The sequence below is a fragment of the Dicentrarchus labrax genome, unplaced genomic scaffold (assembly GCF_905237075.1).
Source record: "Dicentrarchus labrax unplaced genomic scaffold, dlabrax2021, whole genome shotgun sequence".
Classification (NCBI taxonomy): Eukaryota; Metazoa; Chordata; class Actinopteri; family Moronidae; genus Dicentrarchus; species Dicentrarchus labrax.
Window position 1 is genome coordinate 1,919,417 of NW_026136704.1, and position 14,223 is coordinate 1,933,639.

Here is a 14,223-nt window from a genome sequence, read left to right on the forward strand (position 1 = left end):
ATCATCGTTACTATTATTTGAATCAACTAATTACAGACCACTGAACTTTGTCTATAGCACTGACTTATGGCTCTATATAGATCTATTTGGCTCTACATGTCTATATATCACTGTGTATTTATATTTGATTTCTGTTCCTGAAGGAAAAAAAAATTCTGTGAGTGGACTCATTCATCCTGCTGAAGATTAGTGTGTGTGTGTGTGTGTGTGTGTGTGTGTTTGTGTGTGTTTGTGTGTGTGTATATAAGCTGTTGGACTTTAGTTCAGCTCCAGGTTTTGGTTTCAGCATGAGGTCCACTCTGTTTCTGCTTCTGTTCTTTGATCTGTCTCCAGCCATCAGTCGGGGACAGTTGGAGGAGGAAGGTGGCATGGGGACGGTGGTCCCTCCGGAGCTCCCTCCGGAGCTCCCCGTCCTTTGGGATGAGCTGTGGGGTTTAAAGGAGCTGGTCCTGAGCCTGAAGGCGGTGGAGGTAGCGCAGCGTCAGGCCCTGCGGAGCATGGAGAGTCGGCTGAGGGACGGGGAGGTGGAGGCTGAGCAGCAGAAACGCAGCCTGGATGCGCTGCAGGATATGGCAGTCCGGCAGAGGGAGCAGCTGAGGGACTCTGAGGAGAGGACGGAGGCTGACAAGAAGCTTCTAAACCAGCTGACCTCAGGTTTGAGGGGGAGGCTGGAGGAACTGGAGGAGGAGAGCAGAGGTGGGTCAAATAATCATACAGTACGGTGGCCCTGAGGTTTAAAACAACTTCTGTTTTCTGTTGATGTGAAGTCCATGTACTCCACCTCCGTCTGTGAAAGTTTCTGCATCACTGGAGTTTTTAATCTCTTCAAATCTATTGATATTAATCAATTAATAAAGCAGTGCGCTGATGGCATAGTGGCTTTATTGTTTCAAATAAAAATAAATCATAGTATCAACTTCCAGGCAAAGACAACTGATGCACCAGTTCAGTTGGACGGGTCAAACAGAGCAGCTCTCGACTCCTTACAGAATGATTTACAAACAGTTCCCGCCATCATACTGCCTCTCTCTGTTGTTCAGGTAAAACAACCACAGCCCTTCCCGGTGCATCCTGATGAATAAAAACATGGTGGAGGGAAGTGACTTCCATTAAAAAAAATAATGTAATTAAATAATTAAAAAATAATTTACTTCTTTAAGCGTTTGTATCAGAAACAAACTCCTCAGAGAGAAGTCAGGTTCAGTCGTTTCCTTAGAGTCTGTTTATTGATCTGACGGAGGTTCATATTGATCATAATCAGAATATTAGTGTCAACACATCCAGTCAGTGTGTCTGTCTTCCAGCTCGAGCACTCGAGTTTTCAGCTCAAGTGTTGACGCTTTGGTCCCAACTGAACACCAGTGAGGGTGCCGTGGAGGAGCTACAGAAGAAGAACACAGGTCTCAGTCTGCCTTTCATATTTCATATATAGCCAGCAGTTACTGGATCAACACCAGTATGGACATTGGTTTGTCTCTGGTTGCCACGGTAACCTTGTGCTGGTGACTCCACAGCATTGGCGGCGGAGCTGCCATTCCTGCAGACGAGACTGAGGGCGAGCGAGAGCACGGTGGAGCAGCTGAGGAGGAAGAGCACAGGTCATCAAACACATTAAATACATTAAATTAATTTACTGATAATTTATTTCTTAACATATTGTATTTCATATATTTTGTTGAATGTATTGTATTTAAACCGAGCGATGAGGTAAAGAAACGTTGTGTTTTCAGTCCTGGCAGTCAGACTGTGTAACACTGAGAGTCTGATGGAGGAGCTGATGAAACAGACCTCAGGTCAGATTCATTTCTCTGTTATTGATTATCTATAATCCGCATATCAACATGCAATAACTGCTTAATAACAGACTATAATACAGTTTTAAGTCTTAATGAATGTGTTAACATCTGGAACTGTTAATGAATGATAATATAACTTAAAATAAGTCTTCATAGGAGAAATGATGAAATAACATACATTAATAAACACTTAAATATGTTTTTATATCTGCCTATAAAACAATAAAGACATTAAAGAGTTGATGATGATTTAATTTTGGCTGGCAGAACAGAAAGTTCTATGTTTTCTAGGAAAGTTTTGGATTTAAATGTTGAACTATGTTGAAATTGATAATCTTGTCGATAGTGCTACAGGCTCACTACGATCAACATTAGACTCTATCGCTCCTATAAAAAGGAAATTATTAAAACATAGGAGACTAGCACCTTGGTATAACCACCAAACCCGCCAGTTAAAACAAATAGCTAGAAAATCTGAAAGGAAATGGCGCTCTTCCAAATTATCCGAATATCGCTCAATTTGGCAAGATAATCTTAAAACCTATAGAAAGGCCCTCCGTAATGCCAGAGGAGCCTATTACTCAGCACTAATAGAAGAAAATAAGAACAACCCTAGGTTCCTCTTCAGCACTGTAGCCAGGCTGACAGAGAGTCACAGCTCTATCGAGCCACATATCCCCATAAACTTAAGTAGCAATGACTTCATGAGCTTCTTCTATAATAAAATTATTACTATTAGAGAAAAAATTAATCACCAACTGCCATCAACAGTTATCAGTGGCTCTCCAAGTTCAGGGACTTCTGTCAATGTAAACTTAGATATATATTTAGACTGTTTTTCTGCTATCGATCTTCATCAGTCGGCTGACACCCTCACCACATTCAAGAGTAGGCTTAAGACATTCCTCTTTGATAAAGCTTATAGTTAGGGCTGGATCAGGTGAGTCCTGAACCATCCCTTAGTTATGCTGCTATAGGCCTAGACTATCGGGGGATTTCCCATGGTGCACTGAGCTACTCTCTTCCTCTCTCTTTCTGCACTCATTCATGTCCCTTTAATGCATGTTACTAACTCCACTTCTTCCCCGGAGTTCTTGTGCTTTCTCGTCTCGCAGGTTCTCATGGATCCTGGTGGAGCCTCCTGCCATGGCCCTGCTTGACTGCCATTGCCAATACTGTTGTTGCTGTGCACCTGTCTGTCTGTCTGTCGCTCTCTCTCGCTCTCTCTCTCTCTCTCTCTCTCACCCCAACTGGTCGAGACAGACGACCACCCACCTAGAGCCGAAGGATCTGTCCTAGGTTTCTGCCTTTTAACAGGCAGTTTTTCCTTGCCCTTGTCGCCAAGTGCTTGCTCATGGTGGTACTGTTGGGTCTCTGTAATTAATGTTAAAGAGTTCGGTCTAGACCTGCTCTATTTGAAAAGTGTCCTGAGATAACTTCTGTTATGAATTGGCGCTATACAAATAAAATTGAATTGAAATAAAAAATTTAATCAGTTAACTTCAATCATTTCTTCATCGAAGCCATCAACCTGTCTATTAGACCCGATCCCAACTAGGCTGCTTAAAGAAGTTGTTCCCTTAACTGGCACTTCTTTACTGGATATGATTAATCTTTCTTTATTATCAGGATATGTACCACAGTCCTTTAAAGTAGCTGTAATTAAACCCCTTCTTAAAAAGTCCACTCTTGACCCAGGGGTTTTAGCCAACTATAGACCGATTTCTAACCTCCCCTTCCTCTCTAAGATTCTGGAGAAAGTAGTCGCCAAAGAGTTGTGTGACTTTCTACATAACAATAGTTTATTTGAGGATTTTCAGTCAGGATTTAGAGTTCATCACAGCACAGAGACAGCTCTGGTTAAAGTTAATAATGACCTTCTGACTGCTTCTGACAATGGACTTGTCTCTGTACTTGTATTATTAGATCTTAGTGCTGCATTTGACACCATTGACCATGATATTCTTTTACAGAGACTTGAGCATCAAATTGGCATTAAAGGAACTGCCCTAAGCTGGTTTAAGTCATACTTATCAGATCGTTCTCAGTTTGTACATGTTAACGATGAATCCTCCATAAATACTAAAGTTAGTCATGGAGTTCCACAAGGTTCTGTACTTGGACCAATACTATTTACTTTATATATGCTCCCTTTAGGCAACATTATTAGGAATCACTCCATTAACTTTCACTGTTATGCAGATGATACGCAGTTATATCTATCAATCAAACCCAATGAAATTAATCAATTATCTAAATTAATTACAAACATGTCTTACGGACATAAAATCCTGGATGACCTGCAATTTTCTAATGTTAAACTCAGAAAAAAACGAAATTCTTGTTCTTGGCCCCAAAAACCTTAGAGACTCATTGTCTAAAGATATAGTCACTCTAGATGGCATTAACTTGGCCTCTAGCACCACTGTCAGGAATCTTGGAGTTATCTTTGATCAGGATTTGTCATTTAACTCCCACATAAAGCAGACCTCTAGGACCGCCTTCTTTCATTTACGTAATATAAAAAAAATTAGACACATACTATCACAGACAGATGCAGAAAAACTAATCCATGCATTTGTTACTTCAAGGCTGGATTACTGCAACTCTTTATTATCAGGTTGCCCCAATAAGTCCATTAAAACGCTCCAATTAATTCAGAACGCTGCAGCACGAGTACTGACAGGAACTAGAAAAAGAGATCACATCTCTCCTGTACTAGCTTCTCTGCATTGGCTCCCTATAAAATGTAGAATTGAATTTAAAATCCTCCTCCTCACCTATAAAGCTCTTCATGGTCAGGCCCCTTCATATCTTAAAGAGCTCATAGTACCCTATTACCCCACTAGAACATCACGTTCTCTGAATGCTGGGCTACTTGTGGTTCCTATAGTCTCTAAAAGTAGAACAGGAGCCAGAGCCTTCAGTTACCAAGCTCCTCTCCTGTGGAACCAGCTTCCAGTTGTGGTTCGGGAGGCAGACACCCTCACCACATTCAAGAGTAGGCTTAAGACATTCCTCTTTGATAAAGCTTATAGTTAGGGCTGGATCAGGTGAGTCCTGAACCATCCCTTAGTTATGCTGCTATAGGCCTAGACTATCGGGGGATTTCCCATGGTGCACTGAGCTACTCTCTTCCTCTCTCTTTCTGCACTCATTCATGTCCCATTAATGCATGTTACTAACTCCACTTCTTCCCCGGAGTTCTTGTGCTTTCTCGTCTCGCAGGTTCTCATGGATCCTGGTGGAGCCTCCTGCCATGGTCCTGTTTGACTGCCATTGCCAATACTGTTGTTGCTGTGCACCTGTCTGTCTGTCTGTCTCTCGCTCTCTGCCTCTCTCTGCCTCTCTCTCTCTCTCTCTCTCTCTCTCTCTCTCTCTCACCCCAACTGGTCGAGACAGACGACCACCCACCTAGAGCCGGAGGATCTGTCCTAGGTTTCTGCCTTTTAACAGGCAGTTTTTCCTTGCCCTTGTCGCCAAGTGCTTGCTCATGGTGGTACTGTTGGGTCTCTGTAATTAATGTTAAAGAGTTCGGTCTAGACCTGCTCTATTTGAAAAGTGTCCTGAGATAACTTCTGTTATGAATTGGCGCTATACAAATAAAATTGAATTGAATTGAATTGAATTGAACTATGTCAATCAGAAAAATGGCCCAAATATAAAATACTTTTATTTTTATTGATTGATATATTGTTTGATATATTGATATAAGTGACACCGGTTACAAATAAACTGTAGTTTGAATGTTAAACATACTTTTATTTACCAGCATTCCCGGCCTCCATCAGCTCTGCTCCATCTGAGCTGGAGAGTCGACTGAACGTGCGTCTGGAAAATCAATTTTCTTGTTGGATTTAGATTTTATAACAGCAGATTGTGAACTACAGAGAGAATATTCTGTTTTGGAAAGACTGAATGCAAGGACAGAGTCTGCATCCACTTTAAAGGAGCATTTCACCCGTGGAAACATTCATAATTATTGAAAGTGGGTTATATATGTAGTCGAAATGTAACATATATTTTGAATTTGGTGCCTATTTGACCGAGAAAAGACAGAAAGTGACTTTAGGGCGCATTTGTATAAAAGACAACAACTCCCACAATGCACAGCTCCGCAAGCCGCTCCCACTAACACTATCAAGGACTACAACAACATGAATGTAAACCATTTATTTACAGAAATATATCAACAACAACAAAAATAAATATGTTAACTATGACAGTTATAGTTCCTCCTGAGCGTCCTCAACTTCTTGGTGTCCGCAGTACTGGCCATCTGGAGCTGAATATTTCTGTTGGATAGCCTGCACCACATAAGCGGGTAAAACGACCCATTCCAGAAAGGCTGTTAGGCGATATTGTCTACAAGACATTGAGCACACAGTTAGCGATGCATGGTCTTTGTGTTTAGCGTGCCACAGTAGTTAGCAATGCAACTGCAAGCTGTTTGTGCAGTAAAGAAGCTAGTTCAGTTGGCTGACGTTATGTATTAACCGGGAATAACTTCGTGATAATACTTGAACAAATTGTGTACATACATGCCACGTTGTTATAAGAAAGAAAATAGAAACACTCACTTTACAGTCCGTAGGCGCACAGCGAGAGCACAGGCACCAGCAGTCCGCCCCAGCTCGAGCCAGTCCGGGCTCCTCGTCCGCGACAGGCAGGTCCTCTGCCTTGGCTGCAGAAGCCTCAGCCGCTGCTTGCTATATTGCGGCTCATAAAGGTAGCCACGAACATCTGATTCGACCATTATACTTTCGAAATTTCTTCCATATTAGATTGATTACCATAGTTGTAACATCTGGCTTGTCAGCGCCTCCGCTTAGCTTCCAAACAAGATGGCGGTTATATTTTTTAGTTTCTGCAAGTGAAGTCCCACCCACTGATCTGTAATAGGTCTGTAGCGTGAGTGAAAAAAAAATAAGGAAGTAGTGTTTGTAGTCTCACCCCCTCTACAGAGATATGAGACTTCCTGCTTCCAATGATGCAAAATGAAGATTTTTACATCATTGGAAGCAGGAAGTGCAACACTGAAATCCTTATTTCTCCCCTCTCAGGGGAAGTGAGGGAATGATGCACGACCATTCAAAAATATGACTGGGGTTCTAATGATACAAAGCTTAATGCAAATGGGTGAAATGTCCCTTTAACCATCCATATATAGAGAGGTAACCTCTCTATCTCCCCCCTGGTGGCTGACTGCAGTAGACTGTCTCTCTATCTCCCCCTGGTGGCTGACTGCAGTATAGACTATCTCTCTATCTCCCCCTGGTGGCTGACTGCAGTATATACTCTCTCTCTCTCTCTCTCTCTCTCTCTCTCTCTCTCTCTCTCTCTATCCAATCTGCCTCCATGTTAGCAGATGGGACAAACTAAAAGTTGGGTCGTTCTTATCTTAAGATATAAAAAGGCGGTTTAACGGCCGGGAATGTGGGTGGGACCTCGATACTGCGGCGTCAACCCTGATCACTATGTGAAGACCCAACACGTTTCCGTGAGGAACTCCTTTATAAATCTTAATGAACCCTGAACTGTTTTCTCCGTAGAGCTGGAGGTCAGTGAGAAACAGCTGAAGATCTTTTCTTTCTCAGAATATGAAGTGAAAATCTTCAGACTGCTGCTTGAACAAACCTTATCACGATATTTTTCAATTAAATTTTTTCAATTAAATTTTATTTGTATAGCACCAAATCATAACAGAAGTTATCTCAGGACACTTTTCAAATAGAGCAGGTCTAGACTGAGCTCCTTATAACATTATTTACAGAGACTCAACAGTTCCCACCATGAGCAAGCACTTGGCGACGGCGGCAAGGAAAAACTTCCTTTTAAGAGGCAGAAACCTCGGACAGACCCCTCGGCTCTAGGTGGGTGGGAGAGAGAGAAAGAGAGAGAGAGAGAGAGAGAGAGATAATGGGGTAACGACAGCAGGACAGAGACAGAGACAAAGGTGCACAGCAACAACAGTAGCAACAAATTAAACACAGCGTTAGTTCAGGCAGGCCACGAAGTCAAGCTCAGCTCTCAATACCAGCTACATCAGCTGTTCAAAGCTAATCGTAAACACACATCAGCTGATGGCTCAGCTGATTCCTTCTAAGCTTCCTATTGGAAAACTATACACAGTCAGCTCACGGTTCAGCTTATTCCCTCAAGCATCCAATGCAAATATCATTCAGGGCGCCTTATTTAAACTGCTTCAGCCTGCCTATCTTTGTGTAACATTCTGCTTTAGAATAAAAGTTCTTTTGACAAAAGTGGTCCTGACTGAACTACACTAATAGTAGTGACTGATGGTGATAATGATGATGAACAGGAACTCACCTGAGCCAGCCCTAACAATAACAAAACGACATGACAAAATGAACACTGCCAGAAAAACTGAACACATTCATTCATTTAGTCTAATTCTTTCATTCACTGATTGTTTCAGTTATGGAGAGCCGACTGAACTCACTGCAGGAACAACTGAACACGTCTGAGAGAAACCAGCTCAGTCCCATACAGGGTAAAGCACTCATTCATTCATTCAATTATACATTCAGTCATTTATTCATTCGGTCGGTCACTCAGTCATTGTAGAAATCGACAAAATTCAGGTGAAGTTTAGTTCAGTCATTCATCGTTTGTCAACTTATTTATTCGTTTATTCATTCACTCACTGTAGAATCCAGGTGCAGTTTGATTCATTCAGTGCAGTGGTAATATTGAAATGACGTATTGATTGTTGATTGATGTGTTTATTGATTTCAGATCAGCTGTCATTGATCAGCAGCAGACTGAACTCCAGTCAACCTTACCTGGATAAGCTGAACAGAAACTCTGCAGGTGGGCCACATGATGTGATGATGTCAGTGAAGCAGTTTTACAGTGTGAGAGTGATGGCGTTGTTTTTAACATGTTCAGATCAAACGGGTCGACTGACATCTGTAGAGACACGATTGGATGAGCTGAAGACAGAAAACACAGGTGAGGAACACCTGGACTGATCAATATAACATACTGATTTTAGAGAGACCAACAAAGTACTTTTACTTTAATACTATGAGTACTGAACATTTCAGAGCTTGTAAAGTACTTCTACTTTTGTACACAAGTACTTCTCTTTCAGTAAAGAATATGTGTACTCTTAACACCTCTGCCAACAAAAAACGGTCCTTTGGAGCAGTGGGCTTTTGTTTTCGGGATAACCTACTCACCACATAATCCGAACTCTTTTGACATTATAAATCCTGTTTATGAGGACATTTTGAGTGCAATTTTCCGTGCATTAAGCTGATGTGTGTTTACACAGAGAAGCAGTTACACAGTTGTTTAGTACCTCACCAGCACTGCCGTACAAAGGGTTTTAGAAATACTGAGGTCAGAAAACTGAACTTGCGAGAGGGGTTTTTAAATGAGTGATGGTACTCAGTTCTCAGTTCATCAATCAATATTTTCTCCATAGAGCTAGAGGGAAAATTGAGATCCACTGAGACAAAGCTGGAGAATCACGCTGCAGGTAACATCACCAACTCTTCAATATAACTGTTAATTAATCATTAAATAAACCACTGAATGAAACATGAACCATTTGTTGTTCAGCTCTGGAGGTCAGACTGAGTTTCAGTGAGAAACAGCTGGAAGATCTGAAGACAGAAAACACAGGTAACACACTGAAGGTTTCAAACTCACTGTAGATTATTACATGGTATCTGTATAAAGTGACAGCTAGGGAAAATCATGTTTTTCAGATCTAACAGTTCAAGGACCTGCTCTATTTGAAAAGTGTCCTGAGATAACTTCTGTTCTGAATTGGCGCTATACAAATAAAATTGAATTGAATTGAATTGAATGTAATGATTATTCAAATTCAAACTGTGCAGGATCCAATGAGGTTCCCTAAGGAACTCCCTTATCATCTTGATGGTTCTTGTAGGAAACTGTATGACTTTTTAATATACAGGAAGTATAAGATTCAACTATTTATAGTGCAGATTGTTAAACTACCGTTTATACTTGATAGTAGACATTTGTTTGTGCTGATTTTGTGCTTCCAGTTCAGTCTGTTCAACTTTCCTTGATGGAGTCCAGACTGACAGACAGCCACAACAGCACTACAGGTAGAGTTATATTTATATAAGCATTTATGCATCTGTATAAATATATCTATATAAATCAATGCAATCTGATCATTGATCAGCTCTGGAGGGCAAACTGAGATCCACTGAGACAAAGCTGGAGAATCACGCTGCAGGTAACATCACCAACTCTTCAATATTACTGTTAATTAATCATTAAATAAACCACCTAATGAAACATGAACCATTTGTTGTTCAGCTCTGGAGGTCAGACTGAGTGTCAGTGAGAAACAGCTGGAAGACCTGAAAACAGAAAACACAGGTAACACACTGAAGGTGTCAAACTCATTGTAGATTAATCTATGTTAAAAAAAATATTTTAAAGTTGAAATTTGTATAAAAAGTCAGTCCGTCTGATACTTGTTGACTCAAAGTATTTAACCAGAGTAAATGAAATCAGATAAAACAATGTATATGTTAACTGTGAAATTCAGACAAAGTGATGGAGAGTTTGGAGCTCAAAGTTTTTATCTTGAAGAAAACAAAGTGGAACTGTGGATTGAACCTGTGGAGGATCCAACATGGTTCCCTGAGGAACTCCTTTATAAACATAAATGAACCCTGGTTGTTCTTTAGAAACCTCAAACATATGAGGGTTTGTTCCTAGAACTTTCTGGTAATTAACCACTGCAATTAAGCTTTAAATTGTAATGACATCATTCAACATATTATAGTGCATATTATCATTATTATTACATTGTTCTATTACTTGATAGAAGAAATTTGTTTGTGCGGATTTTGTGCTTTCAGTTCAGTCTGTTCAACTTTCCTTGATGGAGTCCAGACTGACAGACAGCCACAACAGCACTACAGGTAGAGTTATATTTATATAAGCATTTATGCATCTGTATAAATATATCTATATAAATCAATGCAATCTGATCATTGATCAGCTCTGGAGGGCAAACTGAGATCCACTGAGACAAAGCTGGAGAATCACGCTGCAGGTAACATCACCAACTCTTCAATATTACTGTTAATTAATCATTAAATAAACCACCTAATGAAACATGAACCATTTGTTGTTCAGCTCTGGAGGTCAGACTGAGTGTCAGTGAGAAACAGCTGGAAGACCTGAAAACAGAAAACACAGGTAACACATTGAAGGTGTCAAACTCATTGTAGATTAATCTATGTTAAAAAAAATATTTTAAAGTTGAAATTTGTATAAAAAGTCAGTCCGTCTGATACTTGTTGACTCAAAGTATTTAACCAGAGTAAATGAAATCAGATAAAACAATGTATATGTTAACTGTGAAATTCAGACAAAGTGATGGAGAGTTTGGAGCTCAAAGTTTTTATCTTGAAGAAAACAAAGTGGAACTGTGTATTGAACCTGTGGAGGATCCAACATGGTTCCCTGAGGAACTTCTTTATAAACATAAATGAACCCTGGTGGTTCTTTAGAAACCTCAAACATATGAGGGTTTGTTCCTAGAACTTTCTGGTAATTAACCACTGCAATTAAGCTTTAAATTGTAATGACATCATTCAACATATTATAGTGCATATTATCATTATTATTACATTGTTCTATTACTTGATAGAAGAAATTTGTTTGTGCTGATTTTGTGCTTTCAGTTCAGTCTGTTCAACTTTCCTTGATGGAGTCCAGACTGACAGACAGCCACAACAGCACTACAGGTAGAGTTATATTTATATAAGCATTTATGCATCTGTATAAATATATCTATATAAATCAATGCAATCTGATCATTGATCAGCTCTGGAGGGCAAACTGAGATCCACTGAGACAAAGCTGGAGAATCACGCTGCAGGTAACATCACCAACTCTTCAATATTACTGTTAATTAATCATTAAATAAACCACCTAATGAAACATGAACCATTTGTTGTTCAGCTCTGGAGGTCAGACTGAGTGTCAGTGAGAAACAGCTGGAAGACCTGAAAACAGAAAACACAGGTAACACACTGAAGGTGTCAAACTCATTGTAGATTAATCTATGTTAAAAAAAATATTTTAAAGTTGAAATTTGTATAAAAAGTCAGTCCGTCTGATACTTGTTGACTCAAAGTATTTAACCAGAGTAAATGAAATCAGATAAAACAATGTATATGTTAACTGTGAAATTCAGACAAAGTGATGGAGAGTTTGGAGCTCAAAGTTTTTATCTTGAAGAAAACAAAGTGGAACTGTGTATTGAACCTGTGGAGGATCCAACATGGTTCCCTGAGGAACTTCTTTATAAACATAAATGAACCCTGGTGGTTCTTTAGAAACCTCAAACATATGAGGGTTTGTTCCTAGAACTTTCTGGTAATTAACCACTGCAATTAAGCTTTAAATTGTAATGACATCATTCAACATATTATAGTGCATATTATCATTATTATTACATTGTTCTATTACTTGATAGAAGAAATTTGTTTGTGCTGATTTTGTGCTTTCAGTTCAGTCTGTTCAACTTTCCTTGATGGAGTCCAGACTGACAGACAGCCACAACAGCACTACAGGTAGAGTTATATTTATATAAGCATTTATGCATCTGTATAAATATATCTATATAAATCAATGCAATCTGATCATTGATCAGCTCTGGAGGGCAAACTGAGATCCACTGAGACAAAGCTGGAGAATCACGCTGCAGGTAACATCACCAACTCTTCAATATTACTGTTAATTAATCATTAAATAAACCACCTAATGAAACATGAACCATTTGTTGTTCAGCTCTGGAGGTCAGACTGAGTGTCAGTGAGAAACAGCTGGAAGACCTGAAAACAGAAAACACAGGTAACACACTGAAGGTGTCAAACTCATTGTAGATTAATCTATGTTAAAAAAAATATTTTAAAGTTGAAATTTGTATAAAAAGTCAGTCCGTCTGATACTTGTTGACTCAAAGTATTTAACCAGAGTAAATGAAATCAGATAAAACAATGTATATGTTAACTGTGAAATTCAGACAAAGTGATGGAGAGTTTGGAGCTCAAAGTTTTTATCTTGAAGAAAACAAAGTGGAACTGTGTATTGAACCTGTGGAGGATCCAACATGGTTCCCTGAGGAACTTCTTTATAAACATAAATGAACCCTGGTGGTTCTTTAGAAACCTCAAACATATGAGGGTTTGTTCCTAGAACTTTCTGGTAATTAACCACTGCAATTAAGCTTTAAATTGTAATGACATCATTCAACATATTATAGTGCATATTATCATTATTATTACATTGTTCTATTACTTGATAGAAGAAATTTGTTAGTGCTGATTTTGTGCTTTCAGTTCAGTCTGTTCAACTTTCCTTGATGGAGTCCAGACTGACAGACAGCCACAACAGCACTACAGGTAGAGTTATATTTATATAAGCATTTATGCATCTGTATAAATATATCTATATAAATCAATGCAATCTGATCATTGATCAGCTCTGGAGGGCAAACTGAGATCCACTGAGACAAAGCTGGAGAATCACGCTGCAGGTAACATCACCAACTCTTCAATATTACTGTTAATTAATCATTAAATAAACCACCTGAATGAAACATGAACCATTTGTTGTTCAGCTCTGGAGGTCAGACTGAGTGTCAGTGAGAAACAGCTGGAAGACCTGAAAACAGAAAACACAGGTAACACACTGAAGGTGTCAAACTCATTGTAGATTAATCTATGTTAAAAAAATCTTTTAAAGTTGACATTTGTATAAAAAGTCAGTCCGTCTGATACTTGTTAGACTCAAAGTATTTAACCAGAGTAAATGAAATCAGATAAAACAATGTATATGTTAACTGTGAAATTCAGACAAAGTGATGGAGAGTTTGGAGCTCAAAGTTTTTATCTTGAAGAAATTTTTTTTTTGGAACTGTGGGTTGAACCTGTGGAGGATCCAACATGGTTCCCTGAGGAACTCCTTTATAAACATAAATGAACCCTGGTGGTTCTTTAGAAACCTCAAACATATGAGGGTTTGTTCCTAGAACTTTCTGGTAATTAACCACTGCAATTAAGCTTTAAATTGTAATGACATCATTCAACATATTATAGTGCATATTATCATTATTATTACATTGTTCTATTACTTGATAGAAGACATTTGTTTGTGCTGATTTTGTGCTTTCAGTTCAGTCTGTTCAACTTTCCTTGATGGAGTATCCAGACTGACAGACAGCCACAACAGCACTACAGGTAGAGTTATATTTATATAAGCATTTATGCATCTGTATAAATATATCTATATAAATCAATGCAATCTGATCATTGATTAGCTCTGGAGGGCAAACTGAGATCCACTGAGACAAAGTGAAGCTGGAGAATCACGCTGCAGGTAACATCACCAACTCTTC

General features: G+C 39.2%; 1 protein-coding gene across 1 annotated transcript; it reads left to right on the forward strand.

Annotated features, from left to right (window-relative positions):
- The first annotated feature begins 128 nt into the window (after nucleotides 1-128).
- LOC127361953 (paramyosin-like) lies at nucleotides 129-14,041 on the forward strand. Its single transcript, XM_051397146.1, has 25 exons — nucleotides 129-696; nucleotides 1,305-1,400; nucleotides 1,515-1,598; nucleotides 1,731-1,793; nucleotides 8,236-8,310; nucleotides 8,556-8,630; nucleotides 8,709-8,771; nucleotides 9,250-9,303; nucleotides 9,387-9,449; nucleotides 9,842-9,904; nucleotides 9,985-10,038; nucleotides 10,122-10,184; nucleotides 10,673-10,735; nucleotides 10,816-10,869; nucleotides 10,953-11,015; nucleotides 11,504-11,566; nucleotides 11,647-11,700; nucleotides 11,784-11,846; nucleotides 12,335-12,397; nucleotides 12,478-12,531; nucleotides 12,615-12,677; nucleotides 13,166-13,228; nucleotides 13,309-13,362; nucleotides 13,447-13,509; nucleotides 14,001-14,041. Exons 1-25 carry the CDS (start codon nucleotides 288-290, stop codon nucleotides 14,039-14,041), a joined length of 1,923 nt encoding a protein of 640 aa, XP_051253106.1. The 5' UTR covers nucleotides 129-287.
- Nucleotides 14,042-14,223: the final 182 nt, after the last annotated feature.